This window comes from Bolinopsis microptera, chromosome 2 (assembly GCF_026151205.1).
Source record: "Bolinopsis microptera isolate Bmic1 chromosome 2, MBARI_Bmic_1.0, whole genome shotgun sequence".
In the NCBI taxonomy this organism is placed as follows: domain Eukaryota; kingdom Metazoa; phylum Ctenophora; class Tentaculata; order Lobata; family Bolinopsidae; genus Bolinopsis; species Bolinopsis microptera.
The window spans coordinates 16891726-16914741 of record NC_087073.1 but is presented as its reverse complement, the minus strand read 5'-3'; the positions used below and the strand labels follow the sequence as shown (position 1 = coordinate 16914741).

At 38.1% G+C, this 23016-nt stretch overlaps 2 protein-coding genes across 2 annotated transcripts; one reads left to right on the top strand and one right to left on the bottom strand.

Annotated features, from left to right (window-relative positions):
• Positions 1–10372: 10372 nt before the first annotated feature.
• LOC134811816 (uncharacterized) lies at positions 10373–13755 on the top strand. The gene is made up of 5 exons (XM_063818907.1): positions 10373–10550; positions 10919–11010; positions 11484–11592; positions 11753–11943; positions 12977–13755. The coding sequence occupies exons 1-5, from the start codon at positions 10446–10448 to the stop codon at positions 13356–13358; spliced, it is 879 nt and encodes a 292-aa protein (XP_063674977.1). The 5' UTR covers positions 10373–10445; the 3' UTR covers positions 13359–13755.
• A 934-nt stretch (positions 13756–14689) lies between these two features.
• LOC134811374 (snurportin-1-like) lies at positions 14690–22864 on the bottom strand. Its single transcript, XM_063818167.1, has 8 exons — positions 22782–22864; positions 21901–22015; positions 21638–21715; positions 21211–21295; positions 20882–20986; positions 18237–18422; positions 15620–15810; positions 14690–15127 (listed from the first exon to the last, which is right to left on the bottom strand). The coding sequence occupies exons 2-8, from the start codon at positions 21978–21980 to the stop codon at positions 15016–15018; spliced, it is 837 nt and encodes a 278-aa protein (XP_063674237.1). The 5' UTR covers positions 21981–22015; positions 22782–22864; the 3' UTR covers positions 14690–15015.
• Positions 22865–23016: the final 152 nt, after the last annotated feature.

The following is a 23016-nucleotide window of genomic DNA, read 5'->3' as shown; positions in this document are numbered from 1 at the left end:
TTTCCAGTTTCCATTTGTATCCACTATCCTTTGCAAGTTATTTATATCCACGTTATTTAAAACTTAAACGATAGTCGGACGATGTTGGTGTCGTACAATGGAGAAATTTGTTTTATCGAAAAAGATATGATCTTTTGTATGACATACAAGATTCTCCATTGCACTCGGCTCAAAGCTAACTGTCGTACTGCATCTCGTCAGATGTTAATCACATCTTTCTTCCTAAAAATATTCTCGTAAGTTCATTATTATTCTTTAATATCATTTATATTTTCACATTGCAAATTGATAATACATTGACGTAATACGTTTAACACTATCGATAACCGATTCAGAACAAAATGAGGATTGATTTTGACAAATGAATAATTTATCAAATATATAAAATGTCAAGGTTAATCGCAATATTTCAACAGATTGAGATCGAGTCAAGTTAGTCTAGTTAGTCAGGTGTGGAAACTATTTACAAAATATTATCGCATCTAATTCTCAGCGGATTTTTATGGGTTTCCAACTTTAATATTGTACTGAGACAAGTTAGGGTATAAAGTGGCGATTCCAGTAACCATACTCTAAATCACTCTAAACACTTCTTCCGAGGTAATAAAGTTTAAATCTTTTTTTAATTGTTTAATATACTCATTAATTGTTCATGTATAAAAAACGATGCGGTATTTTTTTTTCACTGGTGGGCTCTTAGTCTTAATTCTGCTGAAGTTTTGAAAAACAATAGTAAGCACGTTTCAGTTTGTTATAATTTTACACTAACCCTTCGTAATATAGTCATAAAAACATTTGAAATCTTAACATAGTTATTATTCTTTAAGGTTTATTTAAGTCTGTTAATCAAAACAATCGTTGTAAAAGATGTTATAGTTTTAATTTTGGTAAGTAGATGAAGTATTACGAATTTCCAGTGATTCCTTGGTGTAATTATTGTATGGGATTAAGAGTCAGCTAACTGTATAACCCAATAACTCCCTACAGTAGCTCCCTACAGTAGCTCCCTACAGTAGCTCCCTACATTAGCTCCCTACAGTAGCCCCTACAGTAGCTCCCTACAGTAGCTCCCTACAGTAGCTCCCTACAGTAGCTCCATACAGTAGCTCCCTACAGTAGCTTCCTACAGTAGCTCCCTACAGTAGCTCCCTACAGAAGCTTCCTACAGTAGCTCCCTACAGTAGCTCCCTACAGTAGCTCCCTACAGTAGCTCCCTACAGTAGCTCCCTACAGTAGCTCCCTACAGTAGCTCTCTACAGTAGCTCCCTACAGTAGCTCCCTACAGTAGCTCCCTACAGTAGCTCCCTACAGTAGCTCCCTACAGTAGCTCCCTACAGTAGCTCCCTACAGTAGCTCCCTACAGTAGCTCCCTACAGAAGCTTCCTACAGTAGCTCCCTACAGTAGCTCCCTACAGTAGCTCCCTACAGTAGCTCCCTACAGTAGCTCCCTACAGTAGCTCCCTACAGTAGCTCCCTACAGTAGCTCCCTACAGTAGCTCCCTACAGTAGCTCCCTACAGTAGCTCCCTACAGTAGCTCCCTACAGTAGCTTCCTACAGTAGCTCCCTACAGTAGCTCCCTACAATAGCTCCCTACAGTAGCCCCTACAGTAGCTCCCTACAGTAGCCCCTACAGTAGCTCCCTACAGTAGCTCTCTACAGTAGCATGCTATAGTAGGTTCCCATACCATCATGTTACCAGCGCGTGAGTGTAGTTTACTTAAATAGTTTGTAATTGCTTAACCAGCAGTCGAACTAGAAGCACGCAATATTCAGGCACATGGCGGGATAACTCTCAGTTTACAATATAACCATCATTTAACCGCCCAACTCTATAACCTAGATACCGTCGTGATTTTAGTGATCTCAACTGGCTGTGCTCTCTCTCTCTCTCTCTCTCTAGCTCTGTCTCATTTTGTGATTGATTAGTAGATATTTCGCTGAGTTATTTACTTCATTGCTCCTTTTCTCGAAATCGTTAAATGAGACTCAGACAACAAAAAGTGTATATATTTATTTTTATGTTCTCTGTTTAGTTATCGATCAGGTAACTAAAATATTCGTTGTACGGTTTTTATAGCATCATTCCTTGGTACTTCTGATGACAGAGGAGAATTGATACAGGGACAATATAATGTTTCGTCGTTTTTTATGTTTAGTAGCGATACAATATATATGCAACTAATAATAGCATCAGTGTATTTTTACCTTTTTGCAAGTTATATTATCAGGATTTTGGGAACTTGACCATCCTGATTACCCCCATCCTTATTACCCCCATCCTGATTACTTGATTACCCGGTCACGAACCGTTTCCCTGGCTCTAGCAGCAGCAGCAGCGTGTCTAGCTCATCCATATTATAACTTTATAATAAAGCACCATTAAAACCTGTTGCTAAATGGTCTGTTAATGGGCTGCGCCGAATCTCTATGAACATGATAGCCTGAGGTCCCCAGGTAAAACGGTCTGTAGTGCTGAGTTGATATTGTACTGCTTTGTCTGGCCTCAATTCTAGTTGACTAGAAAAATCAACTGTACGAGATATAGATAATGCTATAAATCATATTGATTGTGTATCTTGACGTATCTAATCTGCCCTGTCAGTGGTCGCAGCTTTCTGGTCACATGGTTGGGTCCCTCTGCCAACGCTCAACTCGTGTCTCCCCAAGTCTGACTTTAAACTTTTCATTATTTATAGGTATTTATTTAGCGATTCGCTCCCCGTCTCGCTTATTTGAAGTAGCACGTGTCACGGTTGTACGTTATTTTAACCAAACTAAAGACTTAGAATTCAACTTAAAATTCAAAGCAAAGCTGGTCCCCAATCAATTGTACTTGTAGGACTCCGATTAGTGTTGAATGTATATACTATATAACTACAAGTATTCGTTTTAATAAAAGATCTGAAAAATGCTTCATTAAGAACCCCGTCACAGACTCCCGATATATCAGTATCCCTGGCACGGGTATGGTTAAGAACTATTGTAGTAACACTATAACTTGTTATTAAGGCTTCAGTTCAGTTCTTGCGACTTGAAGTTGAATTGCTTTGAGTTTGACGGGTGAGGCCCGTCTTAAATTTCGCTCGAAATTTTGATATTTCGGCGAAAAGAATTGGTGAGTCAGAGTACTAGTACTAGTAGCTAATCCGAGTGAGCGCGCGTTGCAGTAATTGTAGGTTAGTGTTACCGTTAATGTTATGACAATAACATACGAGATCTGTTCCGTTAATCTTAATTTAAATTCTCTAGTATGTCATAATTCGGCATGGTACAATAACATTTACAGTACTTCCCTGTGACGCATTTTGTAATTCTTAACAACTATTCACATTTAGAAATTTTTTTAAATCTCGGCTGTTAGCATTAAAATTGTTGCCACTCAGCTAGATTTTTGAATCTTATACTTATAGATATTCTTCTCGTAGCTAGCTGTCTATGGAAACAGGGCCCGGCTTTGTAAATTCTAGTCGCTCATGTCACGTGTCAAACCAAACTTTCAGCTGCTCCACTTCCCTCCTAAAACCAATAATATAAGTTTTCAGCTGCATATCTTTAATAAGTAATCAGTCCGATCTTGCTAAATCACTGAACACTCGAACTTCGAGATTTTTCTAAAATGATCTCCGAATAGACAGTTGAAACCAGTTCAAATTGTTGTATTTTTGAATGCTGGTTCCAAATCTCCCCACATGGCATAGGATCAAAATGTTTCCCTGGTGAGTAATCGGCGAAAAACTTTTTCGATCACGTGACATGACCGTAAGAAAGTTTGTCTAATATCTCGTTAAGGTTAGAGTTTTAGGCAAATGCTTCAGTAAGGAATTGGGTTAGGGTAAGAGTTGGGGTCAGAGTAGAGGATTAAGGTTTTGAATAATCCGTCGGGCCATCTAGATAACGTGTTTAAGTAAGTCACGTGATAGACAAGAGTAGAGTAATCAATTACCATCCTTTTCAGTCATCCTTGTTCATGGAAAAGTAGACTACTAACATTATTGCTGATGGATTTGTAAACGCCAACGTTTAAGTTTTAACTATAACTTAAACTTTAAGTTCCATTGTTTGGTATGAGATGTTTTAAGGATTAGTAATCGCCGTGCCACGGCAATCTAACATTCTTCTATCAGAATTTCTTACATAGGGGATGAAGGAAATCTTTAGAATACTTCCCTTGCATAGAAATCAAGAAGATTAGTAAGTTGTAGTAGGAGCACGTACGTTTGATTCAATCACGGTCGTTAGACCTAAAGATGTTTAACTTTAAAATGTTAAAGCTGTTCTTCCACGACGTTGTCCCATAATATGGCCATGGTCTACCAAGAAACTGCCTTTACCATTCAGTGTCGTTTCAGTTGTCCGTTTCTTGCGTTTTTTGATTAATAAAGTTTGCAAACAGACGCAATTCCATCACTGACTGCGAAAACTTGGTTGTTTTGAAGTCATTGTTTGCTAAACAATGTCACGGAGGGTCGGTAATGAATTTGCGAAAACAGCCGAAATTCACTATGTCACTTTTCTTTGAATCAACAGTAATACGTACATTAAACGGGGGATCCTATCGAGTATGGACAAAATGTACGCAGTGATCCTGCATCAGGCATCTACAGGCGTTGTGATCCTGCATCTACAGGCTTTGTGATTCTGCATCTACAGGCTTTGTGATCCTGCATCTACAGGCTTTGTGATCCTGCATCTACAGGCTTTGTGATCCTGCATCTACAGGCTTTGTGATCCTGCATATACAGGCTTTGTGATCCTGCATCTACAGGCTTTGTGATCCTGCATCTACAGGCTTTGTGATCCTGCATCTACAGGCTTTGTGGTCCTGCATCTACAGGCTTTTTGATCCTGCATCTACAGGCTTTATGGTCCTGCATCTACAGGCTTTGTGATCCTGCATCTACAGGCTTTGTGATCCTGCATCTACAGGCTTTGTGATCCTGCATCTACAGGCTTTGTGGTCCTGCATCTAAAGGCTTTGTGATCCTGCATCTACAGGCTTTGACTTTAAGTTAATGCTTTGATGGCAGCTATGTTCAACTTGGTATGCTAGGCATGACACCAGCTTCTTTCTCGGTCTCCAATCAAAGCTTCGGCGGAGAGACATGCTTGAAGTTCTCAGGTGAAACTCAGTCTGATATAAAATTCTACCCACACATATTATAAGAATAAATTAAGATATTAACATATGATAACTAGGCCGCATAACCATTAGACACGTTTTTATTTTCATAATTCTGATAGTGAAGTCCCTACAGCCGGGACTTCACTATCAGCATCGCAGTTGAAATGCAAAAGTTTTTTATATTTTTCAGCTGTAAATGTAATTGGCTGGTTTACCTATGATACTATACTGCTGTAATATATCAAACTCGTGACTGTCACGTGACGGCTGAACGTGAAGGAAACTTATAGGTCTTACTTAACTTATATTAAGTTAGCATGCATTGTGTGAGAGCCTATTTAATAATACTAGCAGGAAAATATATATCGTCTCGCTTTATATTTAATAATATCCATGTTATTAAAGTAAATAGAAAGTGGAAAGTGGTCGGCCAGAACCGCATAATATAGTGATATACAGGCCAGAACCACGTACCAAGGACTCAAGGAACTCATTGTGCACTTTATGCTGGGCTGGCATTACTCATTTTATAGTATGCGTAAAATCGTATTTGTTATTTCTAGACAAAATTAAATAATACTGAGGGAGTCGTGTGATTTTGGAATCCGAATATAATTTGTTAGATATCCATTTACTAAATTACATTTTTTTCAAATTTTAATAATTAAAGTAGTCAACGTTGGAACAAGGGCACAGTAAAATGGATTTGCAGTATGCCGGTATGTAAATGTAAAACAAATCGAAACAATTTGGACTGTGCCAATATTATTAGTCCCAGAGAAACTTTGTATTTACGGGAAATTCATATTAAAATTCTACAGGACATCTGGCGACTTTATTACGTAGGTGTGAAGGCCTATGTCATCAAAATTTGAAGGTTTCACTTGAAATGTCTCAAAGCATACCTCTCACATACCTCTGTTTCATATAATATCGAGTTTTCAATTTTGAGCACCGAAATGGGTGGCTCTTGTTAATTTTCTCCCCCAAATATTATCACGTGCCTTTGTTTTAAGAAGCAGAGATAGATCATATTAATCGTTAAAGATCGTTTAAGGTCGTTAAAGATCGTTAAAGATCGCCGTTTAATTTGAATCTATACCGCCAATCAAAAACTCGCCATAGCAGTAATATTTACCCTGAGACAATGCATACACGGAATTATCAGATATATTTATTAGAAACAATTGATCGGTCAGATTACAATTGATATATGACAGCCCCCTTCGACTCTAACCACTTATTATTCATAATATACAACTTGTAGCACTTGAGACTCAAAATATTGACTTTCCATTTTGCGATCATACCAAATTAATAATCATATTATTCAAAGGCTCGTATATTAACGAAGCTATTAATATTAATAGTAAGTAACATGGTAATGCAACCTCATTTCAGCTTCAAACAGGATCCATAATTGCCAGAGTCTCTGATGAGAGGTTGGTCCCACAGTGATCACAGTAGTCTAGACGGATACCTACTTCAATAGAACAGTCAGAAACGCAAAGCATCTTTAAGATCAGGCTATAAATATAGCGATTTTAGTAAATCAAAATAATCTAGTCAAATTTCTGTTGAAAAGTATGTCTGTACTTCAGCTATACTAGTACTATAGTCCATACTTTTCAATATTGCGTTTAAACACGTAGTACTCCTAATTTTATAATGACCACCGTCCATCACCTCCTCCATATTAGGGTACATCTCGCCACAACCTTTAATGCGGTAGACTCTTGTTGGTCCAGATCTAATTAAGACATTATCACGTGACGTCAAGCCTAAACACGATCACCTGACTTGGTCAGAAGCATACGTCACGTGAGATGTTGCGATGCACCGATATGAACCACGATGTGTTAGCAATAGTGATTTAAATACCAAGTAGTCTGAACGCAGCTCCGGTATGCTGTTTTACCTATTTTCTTATCGGTCAGCTGCACAGATCCCAGATATGCAGTCCAGCTTGTCTGCCGGCAGGTTGCTAGGTAACCACCTTTTTGTTACTAGGTAACTATAACCCCTTTACTCCTTTACTTTGGTTATGATGGTTCCGGGAAGGCAGATCTTCAACCCAGCATTATATCCAGGCAGATTGCGATTTTACCTGCTTGTTGCGGTAAAGTAAGTTGACTATATAGCATTTCCTTCCAGTTTTATTCCCTTTAAGTATTATTTTAGTTAATTTGACGGTAGGATACTGAATTGCACACGTTTTGTTTAAAGTAATACGCGAGATGGCCTTCTCCTGCTATTTTTAGAAATGATAGTTCGAGCAGCTGGCTTAATATTAGATTTGATTAATTTCGGTTATTGCTGTGATTGTAGTTAACTTAAACAACTAAACTGAACGTTATACTCTTTGAAGTAATACACAATCTGGAGGCCTATTTACAAAGGCCACCTTTTGAGACGGGCAGTTTGCATTTCATTTGCTGTTCATTGCTTATTTACTGTATCCTCCAATACAGCTATAAGCTAATACAGCTAGTTATATAATATATATGCAGATTGCAGCTAGTTCTTGTGAGCTGTAGATACAGCTTATTTCGCCCCACCCTACACCTTTCTACACAGGGACAGGTGAACGGGGGACATTGTCTAGCCCCTCAGTAAAACTAACAGTGCTATTACTATTAGTGTACAAGGTGCACAAATATATATCCATGAGAAATATTAAAGTATAAACCATCAAACCAAATAATTAAAAATGCATTTAAATTTAGAACTGTTCTGAAAACTAAATTTGATATGTAGGTGGTAACCTTATTGTAATATGATATATTTTGATATATAATTTTGATATATTCTTAAAATACTTTTAACACTCGATATTTTTAATTTCCAGTTTTTCTATACAATTACATAATTGCCATTGGTAAAACTGGATGGTTTTCTTGTAATTGTATATGGATTAATTTAAACGACAACACTTGCCCAACCTTGTAAGGAAACCCGTCACCATGATGCAGATATGAACACGAAAAAGGTTACACCACACACAATAAATTTTCCTTACTCCGTACCAGCACCACTGTCGTTAAACTTATAGTTATAATTTAGATAAATTAGGTATTCCACTACCACGTAGAACTTTAAGTGGAAAGTAAAAACGTCAGCTGGCACCTAAACGTGTTCCTTTTGATTGGCTTATTTATATGTTTCCTAATTAGTTAACTTTGATAAATATTCATAATCATATAGCGACAAATATAACAACTTGACTAAGAACTTGGATCAGTAAAATAATGCGCACGGCCGGTGATCACCTATCAATTGTTTCGATGCATGAACCGTGAAACAACTCATTGATAATGTGTTGGTTATATTGAGGAACAGAGGATTGTCCGATCAGTCCCATTTTCAAAATATTCAATGATCCAAATTTCTTAAAAATAAAATTTTACATTAAGGGCTGACACTTTTATTTATTAAATATTATAACAATGGTGCACCAATTTTAAGATCAAATTTGATTTGAGATATCTAACCAAACAATCTCATTGTGTATTTGTGCAATTGCTGAATGATTGTGTTTGTAATTCTTTAGAAATGGACTGTGGAGCTGAAAGTGTTATAAAGTTATGAATATTATAATTTATATTACATTAATTATTTTACATTATATAATAATAATATAGCATAGCTTGTGCACGTGAATGATTGCAGCACGGCCCTGCAGTACATGCGACTATATATCGATATCATACTCATAGTATTTCACTTGTGGCCCGCTTTCAGTACGACAACTAATTTAAATTAAATCGGCAGCCATATCCTGCAAATTGCAGGGTCTGCAATCAAGGTGTCAAAGGCTAGGAATCAGATCTTGTGATATACTAGGAATATTTTTATTTCGGAGGGATCCATCTCCTAGGTTTTAAATTGCGTATGGGACCACGTTCGCGCGACGCGTTATCGTTAACTGAATTTCTATTTTCTATAGAATATAATACCGGGAAATTTACCACATTGAACATAATTTTCTTTGATCAGGGCAAGTGAGCATTATATCAGCCATTTGACAACATAACCTCTGATCTAAAAAATAAAAATAAAAAGGCTGGTAAGGCCACAATTCTTCCCGGGCCCAGACTTATAGTTATACCAGTATTATTATTAATAATGATTGTCAATAGCTTACATGGACGAGCAAAGCTATGTTCTAGTACTATACTTGACCATTGTTAATGGTCTGGCCCGGCGCGCGCTACTTCGAAGAAATTTAGACGAGTAACATCTGTCAAGTATTATACCTCCGCTATCTTCACAAACAGCTTTGAGAGCTTGACTCCTTCTTTACGGTTTTAAATATTTGGTGCAGTTAAACTTAATTATAGGGGGATCTAACGTCATTCTAACGATCTAACCTGTTCTCACTAGCATGCATGGGGCCAAGAAACTTATACTCAAGCTGGTCTCCTTCCCCTTCAACTTTTCTTTGATCTTTTATAGCATATATTCAAGCGATTGTTGATAATCAACTCTTGTTGCATTGATATGTTACCCAGTACATGATTCCAATATCATCCTGGGTATGAGTATGTGATAGTGGCCCGGTGACATGATAACAATTTGAGCGAAATTCCTCATTTTCGTGACGTTGAACGGTTTTTAAATACAAAAGTTTGTTACTTTATAATTTTCAGTTAGTCATAACAAAACCGCGACCGCCACCGCTGTCAAAACAGATTTACGTCAGCAATAGCGTGAACGAAAAGTGTTAAACACTACATAACCTCTTCTTCGGGGTTAAACGGATAATCATATAAATAGTTTTACCTGAGGACCCGCGGCCCAGTAAAAATAGTTGAGACATTTCAGACGGGCACCTCTTAGTTTTAATCATTAACAGTTCAGTGATCCGCATTTAGAGTCCGTGCTTTATGTTCACTTCGTCAGCTTTAGATTGGATAGCTCTGTAGATTCACATATTTGAGAGCTGTTGCTAAGGTATTGGCAAAGATTCTAAAGTGTTTAATGAATTTCCAACCACGTTTTGAATTTTGATGTTACTTTAATTTCATACAGTGTTTACAGTGTTTACATGTATAATATCACAATTACAGTTGCTCACAACTCCAGCTCCAGTTGCTCTAACACCACACCCGCCTGCAGTAGCTCAATAACTAACACCATCACTAACACCACCACTAACACCACCAGTACCACTAACACCACCACTATCACCACCACTAACACCACCACTAACACCACTACCCGCCTGCAGTAGCTATGTTAGTAGTACGGTGGGCTGCAGCAATCGCCGCAGCTTCAGGTACTAGCAGTAACCTCCTCCTCATCATAGTCTATCTGGTGTGCATGGCCAGGTTTCCTAAACGTACCCTCAACATTCTCAGTCTCATGATGTGCGACCTGGGCAACAGCGCTCTTACCCTCGTAATCCACCTCGCTAGCAGAGACAAGGTATGTTGTATTTTGTTGATATTTTATATAATCCTATCTAAATTATATAGATAGTTATGTTAAATTATTCAGCTGATACAAATTTCAAAAGAGACAAGGAAACCACTTATTTTTGATTTGATGCTTTGTTTTATGTTAATATCTTATAGTTATAATATAATACTATCTAAATAATATGGATGATTATGTTAAATAATTGGGCCGATAAAAATTGCATTGTGATATTATTAAAGCCAACAGTGACAGCCACTTTAAAACTTAGACGTCCTGTTTCGATATCATCATTCAAGTTTTGATATTCTTAAGAATTAGATTCAAGCCTTTAAATAGTTGAACGATCCCATATTCTAACAAGATAACCTCTACAGCTGCTGGCAAAGGGAGTGGACGTGATAGCTCCAATGACACTTGCACTGCAGATTGGTTCCATATTCCACATCAACTCCATCGTTGTTACCAGGTAAACTTACTAAAATATCACTTTGATTTTTCTTCTCAGTTTTTAGTTTATCAATATTGAATAGCATACATTAAACATTTAGCAATAATGTTTCCCGTTGCTCGATGTCAAATTAGCGAGCATCGCCTATGTCATGACGTCATTAAAAGCATTTTGGAGGTGGTGTGTTTCCAATCATCATTAATTCGCTGCCTAACTATAGTGGGACACTTTTAACTTCGCTTTAGATGTCTTCTAAGATGAACTTTGTATTTATACGGTCTCTGCTTTAGTAGTTAAATAGTTATACCCTTATACTTATAAATACATCACTAAGTTGAGTACAGCTTCACGTAACTCCTAGATTCTCTCAATCCTTAAAGTTAAACTTTACTGTTTTTCGAACTGATTCTCTCTCAACAAGTTGAGATAAACTGTTTTACTACAAGGATGTTGTATTATCTAATTGATCATTAAATTAACTAATTTTTCAGGTTGATAGCCTGTGCTAAACCGTTCTGCTACAAAAGATGGGTAACTCGGAGACGGGTTCTGTGCACCGTCCTCTCAGCTTGGGTTATCAGCTCCATTCTTCTACTCCAGGTGGGACCAGTAATCAAGTCGATAACAGTAATATAGATAGCATTAAAGTTTGGCAAGAAAAGTGACAATGAATCTTGATTTAGTTAAGTCTATAACAACAGTACCAATTCCCCATCACCAGTACCACAACATAATTCATCCTAACACCTAACACCCTCAGATCCTGTTAAACTCGAAGCCAGAGCAACCCAGACAATACCCTGTAGACGTGCTGGCGACTAACAGTCAGCTAGTCATGTCCTGCCAGCTAGCCCTCATGATCATTCTTACCATCCTACTGGGGACTATGATACGTCACGTGGCCTACCAACTCATCAACTACAAGAAACGGGACACTAACCTCCACAAACCGTAAGTTTTGGGTTGTTTTTTTATACTTTAAACAATTTGTGTGAATATTACTTTACTGGGCGGCGCTCAGCCTGTCATTCCGCCGAATGTTTATGAACTTAATAACCTGGGGTCCCCAGGTAAATATTACTTTGATCTTTGATGGTTAGGTATAAAGATGACATCATGTTGCTGCATTGTGCAATGTCCATCCCCAGTCGTCCTTTATGTCATGACGGTTATGCGGTTATTTTGAATTTAATGGTGGTAATTCTTCAAATTAATTCACCTGAGAGCGGAGTTCCATTATCTGACTACGCTGGTTATCTAGTTTGACTCCTGGTTCAAATCAAAGATGATCACACAAAGATGATCACACAAAGATGATCACACAAACATGATCACACAAACATGATCACACAAACATGATCACACAAACATGATCACACAAACATGATCACACAAACATGATCACACAAACATTATTACACAAACATTATCACACAAACATGATCACACAAACATGATTACACAAACATGATCACACAAACATGATCACACAAACATGATCACACAAACATGATCACACAAACATGATCACACAAACATGATCACACAAACATGATCACACAAACATGATTACACAAACATGATTACACAAACATGATCACACAAACATGATCACACAAACATGATCACACAAACATGATCACACAAACATGATCACACAAACATGATCACACAAACATGATCACACAAACATGATCACACAAACATGATCACACAAACATGATCACACAAACATGATCACACAAACAAATATACCGATCAATCTAATGATGCATCACCATTTCTTGAACCATGAACGGTTTAACTATTTAAAGTAATAGTCAAGCAGAACCACTAAACTAGCCAGGGTCCAAAGACTTCAGCTTGATTTGACTATTTGAAGGATAAAAGGATAATTTCGTCATTTATGTTAAATTGATGGTTGACTGTATTCAACTCATTACTTGCACTGACGATATAAATTTTAACCCTTTAAATTTTTCAGACAAACAAGAGATTCGCGGAAACGATGCAGTCCAGAAGCTGGCAACATTGCCTCGAGCAGAAGTCGCACAAAACTAACACCCAGCAAGTGCAACACAGGTGGCATCCGTAAAGACTTTATCTTAACCAGGCACATCTACATAATAGTGTGGTCGGTGATCCTATTGACTTTTTACCATGTGATGTACGCTGCACCTATTATTTACATGGCTGCTCAAAAACACTTGAGCACCTCCCATCGGGAGATTTTGCGGGAATTTTGTGTTCTGGGCGGGACTTTCGGGACGCTCGTTAATTCGAGCTTGTTTGCGGTACCCCTCATAAAAGGGAAGCTTATGATTGGCAATTCTAATAAGATTACAGAACGAGAAAGACAAAGGTAGTACACACTGTACAATTTTCAAGGGTTGCATGCTGTGAGTGTCGAGTTCAGAAACGTTATGCTGGAAGTGGAATGGAACTTTAAAATAATAAAATCATAATGATTTTGTGACCCATTTCATAATTCTGTTGTTTGTTCGTTCTGACAATCTTTGTATATTTATATCCATATAAATGAAAGTATGCGAATGAAAAGGTTTAGTTACTTTTTTTCTGATCGTGGAAAGTTACTTTTATTTATTTTATTTCATTGTCAGTGAAGGATTCAATTAAAGCTAAGCCTAAAGGCAAAGCGTGTTTTTACTTTTCACTAAATCTGCCAGCCGTTTTTATTTTTCACCCGATTCGATTTTTACCCTGTATGTAAATGTTGCGGCGAGGGAAGTCTCGGATTTTAAGATTGAGTACCAAATACAGTATTTGATTAGGATATGTTAATTTTATTGTTTTATCATTAATTATGAAAGCTTGTGTAATGTATTCGTTTTCAATTTCAGCTGTAAAATTCGCTTGATTGTTATGAAACCCGGTGTTTCCTTTGAGCAAAAATGAGTGATGAAACGAATTGTCATTACCGCAAAATAACGAGATAATAGTAATACGGTAAACTTGATCAGCTTGGCGCCCGAATTTTTGTTTGTACAAGATTCACACAATATGAATAACTTCACTGATCAGTATCGCTGATGTGTGATCACACTGATCACACATCAGCGACGCAGTCAGAGTATGCTTTCCTTTCGAGGAAAGCTGATCTCCGGGGGACCACAGCTAACTAGAGCCATTTGGGCCTCTGAGGACTCTGATTATTTATGTCTCACTGACTCGAGAGAGAAAGCCAGTTTGTTTCACACACAGCTGTAGTACTTCAATTAATTTTACCATCTGTAATACACGTAAGACATCCGACAGTAGGGAATCACAGGGGATGTGAATTACAAATTTTCAACGACCACTACCAGTACCACCGACGGCTATTATCGCCCGAGCCGCGCAGTAAAACTAAAGGTGGTGGTTAGGAGCAGTTATGGAGTTATGGAGTATTTGGTGGTTGACATTCTGTAATTTCAGGATGGCCAATTAATCATACCCATTCAAGAACTAGAAACCTGGGTAAGAGCTTAGGGGAAGGTGTGGAGGTATATCTCAAAATAAAGCTCCGAAAGTCGAAACATGTGTCTTATAATGGATGTTATACTTAATTTTGTATAACTATTCGCACTGTAAACCCAAGACCATTTCCTTGCTTGTGTACTCCGTTCTTATAATCGCTTTTGATATGGCGTCACATGGCCGGCTCTAACTTTATATGATGAGAAAGAATAAACATGGGTTGCTGAACTAATAATAAGTTAAGTTTAACATTGAGTATCACAAAATAGTTAGAAATATATTAAGAATCAAATTCAATAGTTAAAATTTAAGGAGAAAGTTTCCATCTCCATTTTAACAGCAAAAATTGGGCTATATTCAAGCAAATGAGCCCTGACAAAAATTATCTTGTTTCACAAGAAAGTCATCACACTGTGTTTATCTTTACTCTCAAAAATGTTTGAAACACATTGTCCAGTTCTCTGATACAAATAAACTCATCAATCTGAGCTTTTACTCCGCATCAATTTCAGGTAGCACTCTTTAAAAAACGGATCTACAGTTTTGTCAGGAGTCCATTTGATAGCTGGTGAGATCCAGATCTAAGTCCAGGACTTTGTTCAACAAGTCTGGTTTCAGCCAGCCTACCAGCGGAGTAGGCCCAGCAGCATAGTGACCCCTGAAACAGGTAGTTTTAATAAAACAAATATTATTTCAAAATTGTTATCACCTATCATGGTTAGAAAATAGATATCATGAATTTTGAAAGTTCGCGAGTATCATAGAGAGGAGCGTTACTGTTAGCGGGGTTCTAGAATATTCTACTATATTATATTATTTATATTGTCTGTGTATAATCAATGTGATAATGCAGACTTATATAATTTAAGAAAGGTGGTAAATATCTAATGAGATTTTAAACATCTCCCACCTCATTCAGAAACCCCTAAAAGCCTAAATCAGTGATTTGTCTGTAAGTTTCCCACTATAACGGAGCTGTGGCAGAAAACGAACCAGCAAGTAGTAAGTCTTATAGCTGCTGAGAGCTAACACAGATGATGATAGTGAAAAAGACCAACTCAGACGTGGATTTGACAAGTTTCGTGCGTGAATTAAACTTCGACATTCGACAACCAACAGTCACAATATTATTAATTTGAAGACCACTTACATCTTATGGTAGAAAAGGAAGCCGTCCACCTCAAACTCCTGCTTCTCAGCCATCATCTTCATCAAGTTCTCTTTGGCACAGGGGACACTCGGCAGCCATACCATGGGGTACCTATTAGTGCGCTGCTCCGACGATATCCCTGGTAAGTCTTCGGAGAATTTAGTGGCTCCCCAATAAAACCGAAACTCTGCCTGAAACAGTTAAAAATGACGTGCCTCCCCAATGAAAAATAAAACCTGCCTTAAACAGTTTAAGTAAAGATTACGTCAAGCGGTCATTATAATTTTGTGTTGAAAATTTAATTTCCGCTCACTTTATACTTTTATATAACAGTATGACAACATCGATTAAATGTTTAGATGAAGACGCTCAAGCAGTGATCGACCGAATTCTCGGCCTCGGTTTTACCGAGGAATGACGATTTTGCCTCGGCCTCGGTCAGTCGGTCAGAAGAATGATTCCTCGGTTTGCTAACGATTAGGATGTAGACTACTACTAATCTACTAATCTACTATGTCGGAACTAAGTCCGATCTACGCCAGATAACCCCCTTCATATATCCCTTACTTTTCCGCCAATTACTGTAAAATTAAGCACTTTAAGGCATATTTTTTTCGTAAGTCATATATAAATATGCCAATTGCGGATCTTTTGCACTCTATCCGAAGAATCTATCACGATCTTATCAAAATTTAGTAAAATGGGCTCAGCGCCACGCCCAAAATGGTTTTTGGCGAATTTCTCGAAAAGTAAGGATTTTAGGCCATGACGTGTTGATCAATAACTCCTATATAAACATGCATATGCGGCTTCGTTTAAGCCTATTTTGAAGTCTCTACGACCTTCAGAAGCAAAGGGTCAGTTACGTTATTGGGTCAATATTGGCGTGGCCCTCCCGAGTTTTCCCCACGGTAAAAAAATGTCTCCAACCGACAATCGTTTATTCATACCTTTGGGAAGGTCTATGCAAAGTTTCGTAAGTATCTGAAAATTTGCAGGTTTATTTCCATAAATGTTCATAAATGACTGGACTACTATCATACTCCCCCTCTACTCGATCTTATGTAATGCTTTATGTTGAAATCCTTCTCTGAAAGCCGTTTATTAATGTTCAAAACCTTTACAAAAGCTCTTTAACTATCTCCGCATTCTAACGATATCTATTTAACTTGCAGACTGGAACAACCACTCTACTTAAAAGGAACTTCAAGAGAACTGGTTAATTTGTACTACTTATATTGAAATAATCCTACTTTTAAAAGGTGCTCCTTCCGGCTCTTGTTCTCACCGCAAAACCGATCTTCACAGAGCAGTTCTCACGGTATCCACTAAACTTGGAACCAGCATTCAGCAACTTAACTTGATGCGACTACAAAATAATCAAATTTACCATCACCTGCTACACAGACGGGTCACGCACAGACTCAGGTAGCGGGGCTGGTTATATTATCACCACAGACAACAACAACACTACACTAGATGAAAGATCATTCAAGCTTCCCGATTATTGCACCGTTTATCAAACAGAACTCACTGCCATCATCGAAGCTTGTAAATATCTATCAACTTATACAAACACACACATCATCATATGGTCAGACAGTCTCTCCTCTATTCAAGCCATATCCTCACCTTCAACGAGGAGTAGGACTACTAGAGACTGTTACGACACCCTCAATACACTCGGATCCACTAACACCTTAGAGATCAGATGGATAGCTGCACACATTGGATTGTGGGGTAATGAAAAAGCAGACGAGCTGGCCAAAAATGGTACAACCAGTGAATCCACTTTGAATTGCCCAATTCCACAATCTTACATCAAACGCCTGATCAACGACAAAGTCACAAAACTTAATCAAGAATCATGGATTACTGATGGTCCCAGACACACTAAACTGACACTTGGACATAAAAACATCAACATCATCAAAAATCTCAACACTACACTCAGTAACAACAGACAAAATTATAGAACTGCAGTGCACCTCATCACGGGACATTGTGGCCTCAACAAACACCTACACACCATTCGCAAATCAGACACAAGTGCTTGTCCTAAATGCGGCGACGAAGAGGAGACTGTCTCACACTTTCTCGGACAGTGCCCGGCTATTGCCCAAATAAGAGGTCAATATTTCCGGGACTACTACCTCTCTGTCAATGACATATTCGACAACCAACACATCTCTACCATTGTCAACTTTACAAACCACACTAAACGCTTAGTGGTGCCAGAGGAGTTGGACCAGACAGGTGTAACATAGCGACTACTTTAACACCGTCTTATTTCGCCTCTCTCTTCCACACTCAACCACCACTTAAGCGTTTATCTATGACACACCCCACAACACTTACCATCATCCTTGATTACACATCTTGATTCCACTGGCATCCTCCCACAGGACTGCCATACCCCAGAGGTAGGCAAAGCATTCATATGCTATCCTCTCGTGGGCCAACCAGGCCCAGCCTCTCTTAAAAAAAAAAAAAAAAAAAAAATAATCACAGGAACCCAACACATAAACAGCCATAATATTAATATCAATAATATATTCTTCCAATATTGTTAGTAATATTCTTCTAATAATTAATACGTTCAACAAGTGTCCCCCACCTCGGAGTTATCCACAGGATGAGCTCTGTAACAGATAAGGTCGAGGATGTAGAAGGTGTGGTTAGTGTCACACCACACAGCATCCAACAGAGAGTATGAGGACCTGGTAGCGTTACTGCCCCCCGGGAGCATGGACGGGAAACTTGCTGTTCTGTAACCGTTCTTAGTATAACTCTCCGTCCTCCCCTGGGTAGATAAATAATAATAAATAAATTCTAACATTTATTACACGCTTCGACATTAAAATATACCCAACAAAGATGTACATTTAAGTCATTCAAGCGAGATCTTAGTTATTGGAGGGGTTTGTTTGAGATTCAAAGGTTAAGGGTTACTACTTCTCTGGTGGCTCTTAGTTGTGTTAATCGGTTCCTAAATGTATGAGCTACTATAACTTCCCACGGTGCTCCAAGAGCTTACATGTGAACTACTTGGTGACGTATGCAGTGACCTCAAGCCACTAAAACGCTCTGACTGGTAGTGGCATCTTATCATATTCTCCATTATGTTGTAATGTCTGTCAGACAAGCTTTACTATGCTCATGTCAGTATGATTGGGCAGTCCAAACCAACTACGTACTATGGTACTATGTATAATGTTAGTAGTCTGCATTTTATTTGTTAACAGCAAGCACTGATAATAACCATAAGACAGTCTGGACCGGATATCAAAACTGTTTCAGACGACAGATAGATCAAGCGTTATTAGATAATAACTCTTAGGCCGCAACACGATTACGAGTCTGGAAGCTTAGATCTTGTGTTATCATAGCTTAGTTTAGGTCACATGACCAACAACCCGACTGCTAACCATTTAGCAGCGACTTATCACATTAGAGTTTAGACTGTGGATAAAGCCTGCTCATTTGCTGTATAACTCTATGAGACTGGTATATCTCTGGATGGGTTGTCGGATCATAGTGAAGCAAGTTTGAGGCTTGACTACAAAAACCTTGACCTGGTGAACTTGGAGGGGGTTTTGAAACATATTATAAATAATGCGAAAGGTTTTATTAGCAGGAGCTCTTAAAATGTGTTTATCGTCTTCAGCTGGTAACATTGTTGCCTGCACAGAGCAATTTTCAATGCGATCACGTGCAGTGATAACGACTTATTTGTTCAGAAAATAATAAACTTTAGACACTTTCAAAGATATTTCTCAGCTAACTGTGCAGTGAGACCATCTTTAGCTAAGTTTTCTGCAGTGCAGTTGGACCATCTGCAGCCGAGGCATTTGAGTACAGTTAAACCATCTGTAGCTAATTTTACTGGAGTACATTTAGACTATGATTCGAACAGTCTAACTGAATGAAATTGCAATCCAAATTTACATTCCTCGTTACTAGAATTTGAGATCTATTACTGTAAGAATATTTTCAGAATTTCGGTGACTTCATCCCCTGACCACTAAATTGGTACAACAAAATCTTATTGGATTTATCATTTCACATTGCTAGATTTTAATCCTGAAAGCAAACTTCCTGATAAATTATCCAAGAGACTGGAATATGCATCCCTTCTTCGAACCACATTTAAAATTGCATTATTCGTTCTTGAAACTGTGTTTGAAAATAATAATTTTTGCAGAATTTCTTCTATGCCTTTTGCACGAGGAACATGCATTCGGGGATCTGTACGCATCTGCTATCCTCCTGCCGATAAAAATAGAATTTGACAGGATGCAGCTGTCGGCCATCCTGTCAGATGCTTTAACTTTTTTACAGGCACAGTTGATACTGAACATTTCCTTCATACTTAAATCCTAACTGCACAAAATTTAATATTGCCTGCAAATCAAGGGATAGCTTGAGGTCCGAGATGTCACAGTGTGTCTGAAATGTCGCAGTGTGTCTGAAATGTCAGTGTGTCTGAAATGTCTTAGTGTCTGAAATGTGACATTTTGTCAGGTCTCTGACATTTCACACTTACAAAGAGGCCCTGCTCGATTTCCTCTTATATATTTAAATATTTAAATATAGTTCTGTATGACCTGAAAGCGTTTAGAACCACTCCCTGGAGACAGGTTTGGGAAGAGTGGGCGGTACTTACCTTCGCCATTATGATGCTTATGGAGGGTGCAGAACCTGCAGTCACATGTACACACCATAACTATACTAACTTTGAAGTTGAGCAACTTTTCTATGAGAAGTTTCTCACTTCGTGGACTATATTAGAATTGTAAAGTCAGTCTTGCACATTTTAGGGCAATTGTGATACCACAAGCAGTGGACAATTACTGTTAACTGTTAAGGAACAGTTTAACATATCATCTTAAAGAGAACAAAACCAAGAACAAACCCCCTGGTGACCGGTAACCCACCTTGTGAGCCACTATTAGAGTTCTGTGCCCAACAAGAACAAACCCCCTGGTGACCGGTAACCCACCTTGTGAGCCACTATTAGAGTTCTGTGCCCAACAAGAACAAACCCCCTGGTGACCGGTAACCCACCTTGTGAGCCACTATTAGAGTTCTGTGCCCAAAAAGAACAAACCCCCTGGTGACCGGTAACCCACCTTGTGAGCCACTATTAGAGGTCTGTGCCCAACAAGAACAAACCCCCTGGTGACCGGTAACCCACCTTGTGAGCCACTATTAGAGGTCTGTGCCCAACAAGAACAAACCCCCTGGTGACCGGTAACCCACCTTGTGAGCCACTATTAGAGTTCTGTGCCCAACAGGGGCAAATTTGCACAGCCAGTTCTCTTCAAAATCATCAGGCTTATCTTGTAGCCACTCTGATAGCATTAGCTGAAGATAGTTAGTTAGATAGTTAGTTAGTTAAGTTAAGTTAGTTAGTTAGTTAGTTAAGTTACTTAGTTAGTTAGTTAAGTGGGTTATACGGACCTCAATTCTATTGAACGGGTTATATGATAAAACACTGTGCAGTGTGCAGCGACGTCTGGGTTAAGATTTTAACTACAGTTTCATTCAGGCGATCGCTTCCAATATCCAGAAAGTGACATTTAAAATACCTGGTTTTTATAAGGGTTAGTCTTCTCAGGACTCTGCGACTCCTCCTCGATATTGCGCAATGCGGAGAGGCTGCTCTGTCGATCACTGGACATTTTGGTGAACATACAATTTATATAATTATAAAATTACTATATAATTCTCGGTTTTACTATAATTATAAGCAATACTTTAGCCGAAAATGTCAGATGATTATTGAAGGGCTGGAACTTAATCAAGTAATGTATTAAACTAATTACAACACTACAAATCTATTACATTTATTGAGGACGTTACAGAAGGTATTAATTTAATGTAGTTGGAGGAGTCCTAACTCTCCTCACGTCCGAAAATGGCGTTCCTCATGTATCAAATATGACGGACTCCTAAGGAGCAAGAATAATGTATTATCGTTAATAATGCCACTTATAGTATGTTATAGAACTGTACCTCTTTTGCCTTTCCAAGAACTTGGCTCGCCTGGTTTCCTGGTCTTGTTTAGAAGTCTTGGTCTTGTACAGATCGATCCTGATTAGAGAATAAAATGAAAAATCACAGGCATAATTCCATCTTGATGGAACAAATGCGTTTTAAGACCAAATTTACAAACATTTCTAGGGTGTTCCAACGACTTGTCAGATCTTTCAATCTTTGCACTGCTGCAAGAGCTAGCAGATATTTGTGTAGTTTTATTAAAGATGATAGTTACTTACCGCGACACTGCACAGTTTTCTTCATTAGAAACACTGAAGGAGGAGAGATCGCTAACCAGCTCCTCGAAATTGTCCCCCATCTTGTGTAAATAACCAGATGAACAGCCTCCTTCCGCTGAGAAACCAAAATATTATTATTTTATTAGGATAGTTAGATAGTACAATCATGGGGTTTTCATTTCATCAGTTATTCTTTCGTGATGTGTTTAAGAAAATAACCTTATAAGCTTTTACCGCGGAATTAACCATGCGATAATGAAATTTAGGGTCTGAGAAATTTCAATAAACCGTGATATTAAGGAATTAAAAGTGAAACTCCCGAACTTCTAGGTCTTATAATACTAATAATTTCTTCAATATCCACTGCATCGACACAATTCTATGACATTTACTGAGGATGAAATACAAGGAGTAATATTTGACTGTAGGATGAGGAGTACTTATCCTCTTCTCATGTTACTTATCCTCTCCTCATCTTACTTATCCTCTTCATATCTTACTTATCCTCTTCATATCTTACTTATCCTATTCTCATCGTACAATCTTGTTGTTCCTCTCCAAAAGTATGGGACATTCTTGGTAATATTGTGGTATATAGTTACTAAATTTGCGTTCATTCAGTTTTTGGAAAGATAACTGGAGTCAAACTGAGTTAGCCGTTTAGTCATATCATGATATTATAATATCGAACAGTTTGTCCCCTACTTTATCGCTCTTCCTATAAATATTATTCTACTGAATGGTCTAATGATTAAACCATTATGTTGTTACATAGTACCAGGTAGTGCCATTAAAATTCTACTTTAACTCTTTAATACTGATAAAAAATCATCAGTATTAAACATTAAATATGCAATATTAAGATAAAATATGAAACTTACTATACAGTTAAGACGGGGGAGATGTCTTTGATCTCTGTTACCCGGTTGTAGTCATCTAAGCTGGACAGTCATTACTCTCGCCTGTTCATGGAAATGGGTTAGTGAGCCTAGGGGAACAAATTGCAGTATTGATTAAAGCTGTTCGTAAAATAAATACAGAGCAGGGGACACCGACAATAACTAGTCCGGTGTCTCAACAGGTTGACATAAGTGGCACATTGAGTATTGACATACA

Excerpts from the sequence above, each read along its gene's own strand:
- LOC134811816 (XM_063818907.1), top strand. The coding sequence starts at position 10,446 with ATGGCCAGGTTTCCTAAACGTACCCTCAACATTCTCAGTCTCATGATG. Across the intron at positions 10,551-10,918 it reads ACCTCGCTAGCAGAGACAAG|CTGCTGGCAAAGGGAGTGGA; the intron begins GTATGTTGTATT and ends TAACCTCTACAG. Across the intron at positions 11,593-11,752 it reads GCTCCATTCTTCTACTCCAG|ATCCTGTTAAACTCGAAGCC; the intron begins GTGGGACCAGTA and ends TAACACCCTCAG.
- LOC134811374 (XM_063818167.1), bottom strand. The coding sequence starts at position 21,980 with ATGGGGGACAATTTCGAGGAGCTGGTTAGCGATCTCTCCTCCTTCAGT. Across the intron at positions 21,716-21,900 it reads GAAAACTGTGCAGTGTCGCG|GATCGATCTGTACAAGACCA; the intron begins GTAAGTAACTAT and ends TTCTCTAATCAG. Across the intron at positions 15,128-15,619 it reads TTCCTTTTCTACCATAAGAT|GGGTCACTATGCTGCTGGGC; the intron begins GTAAGTGGTCTT and ends TACCTGTTTCAG.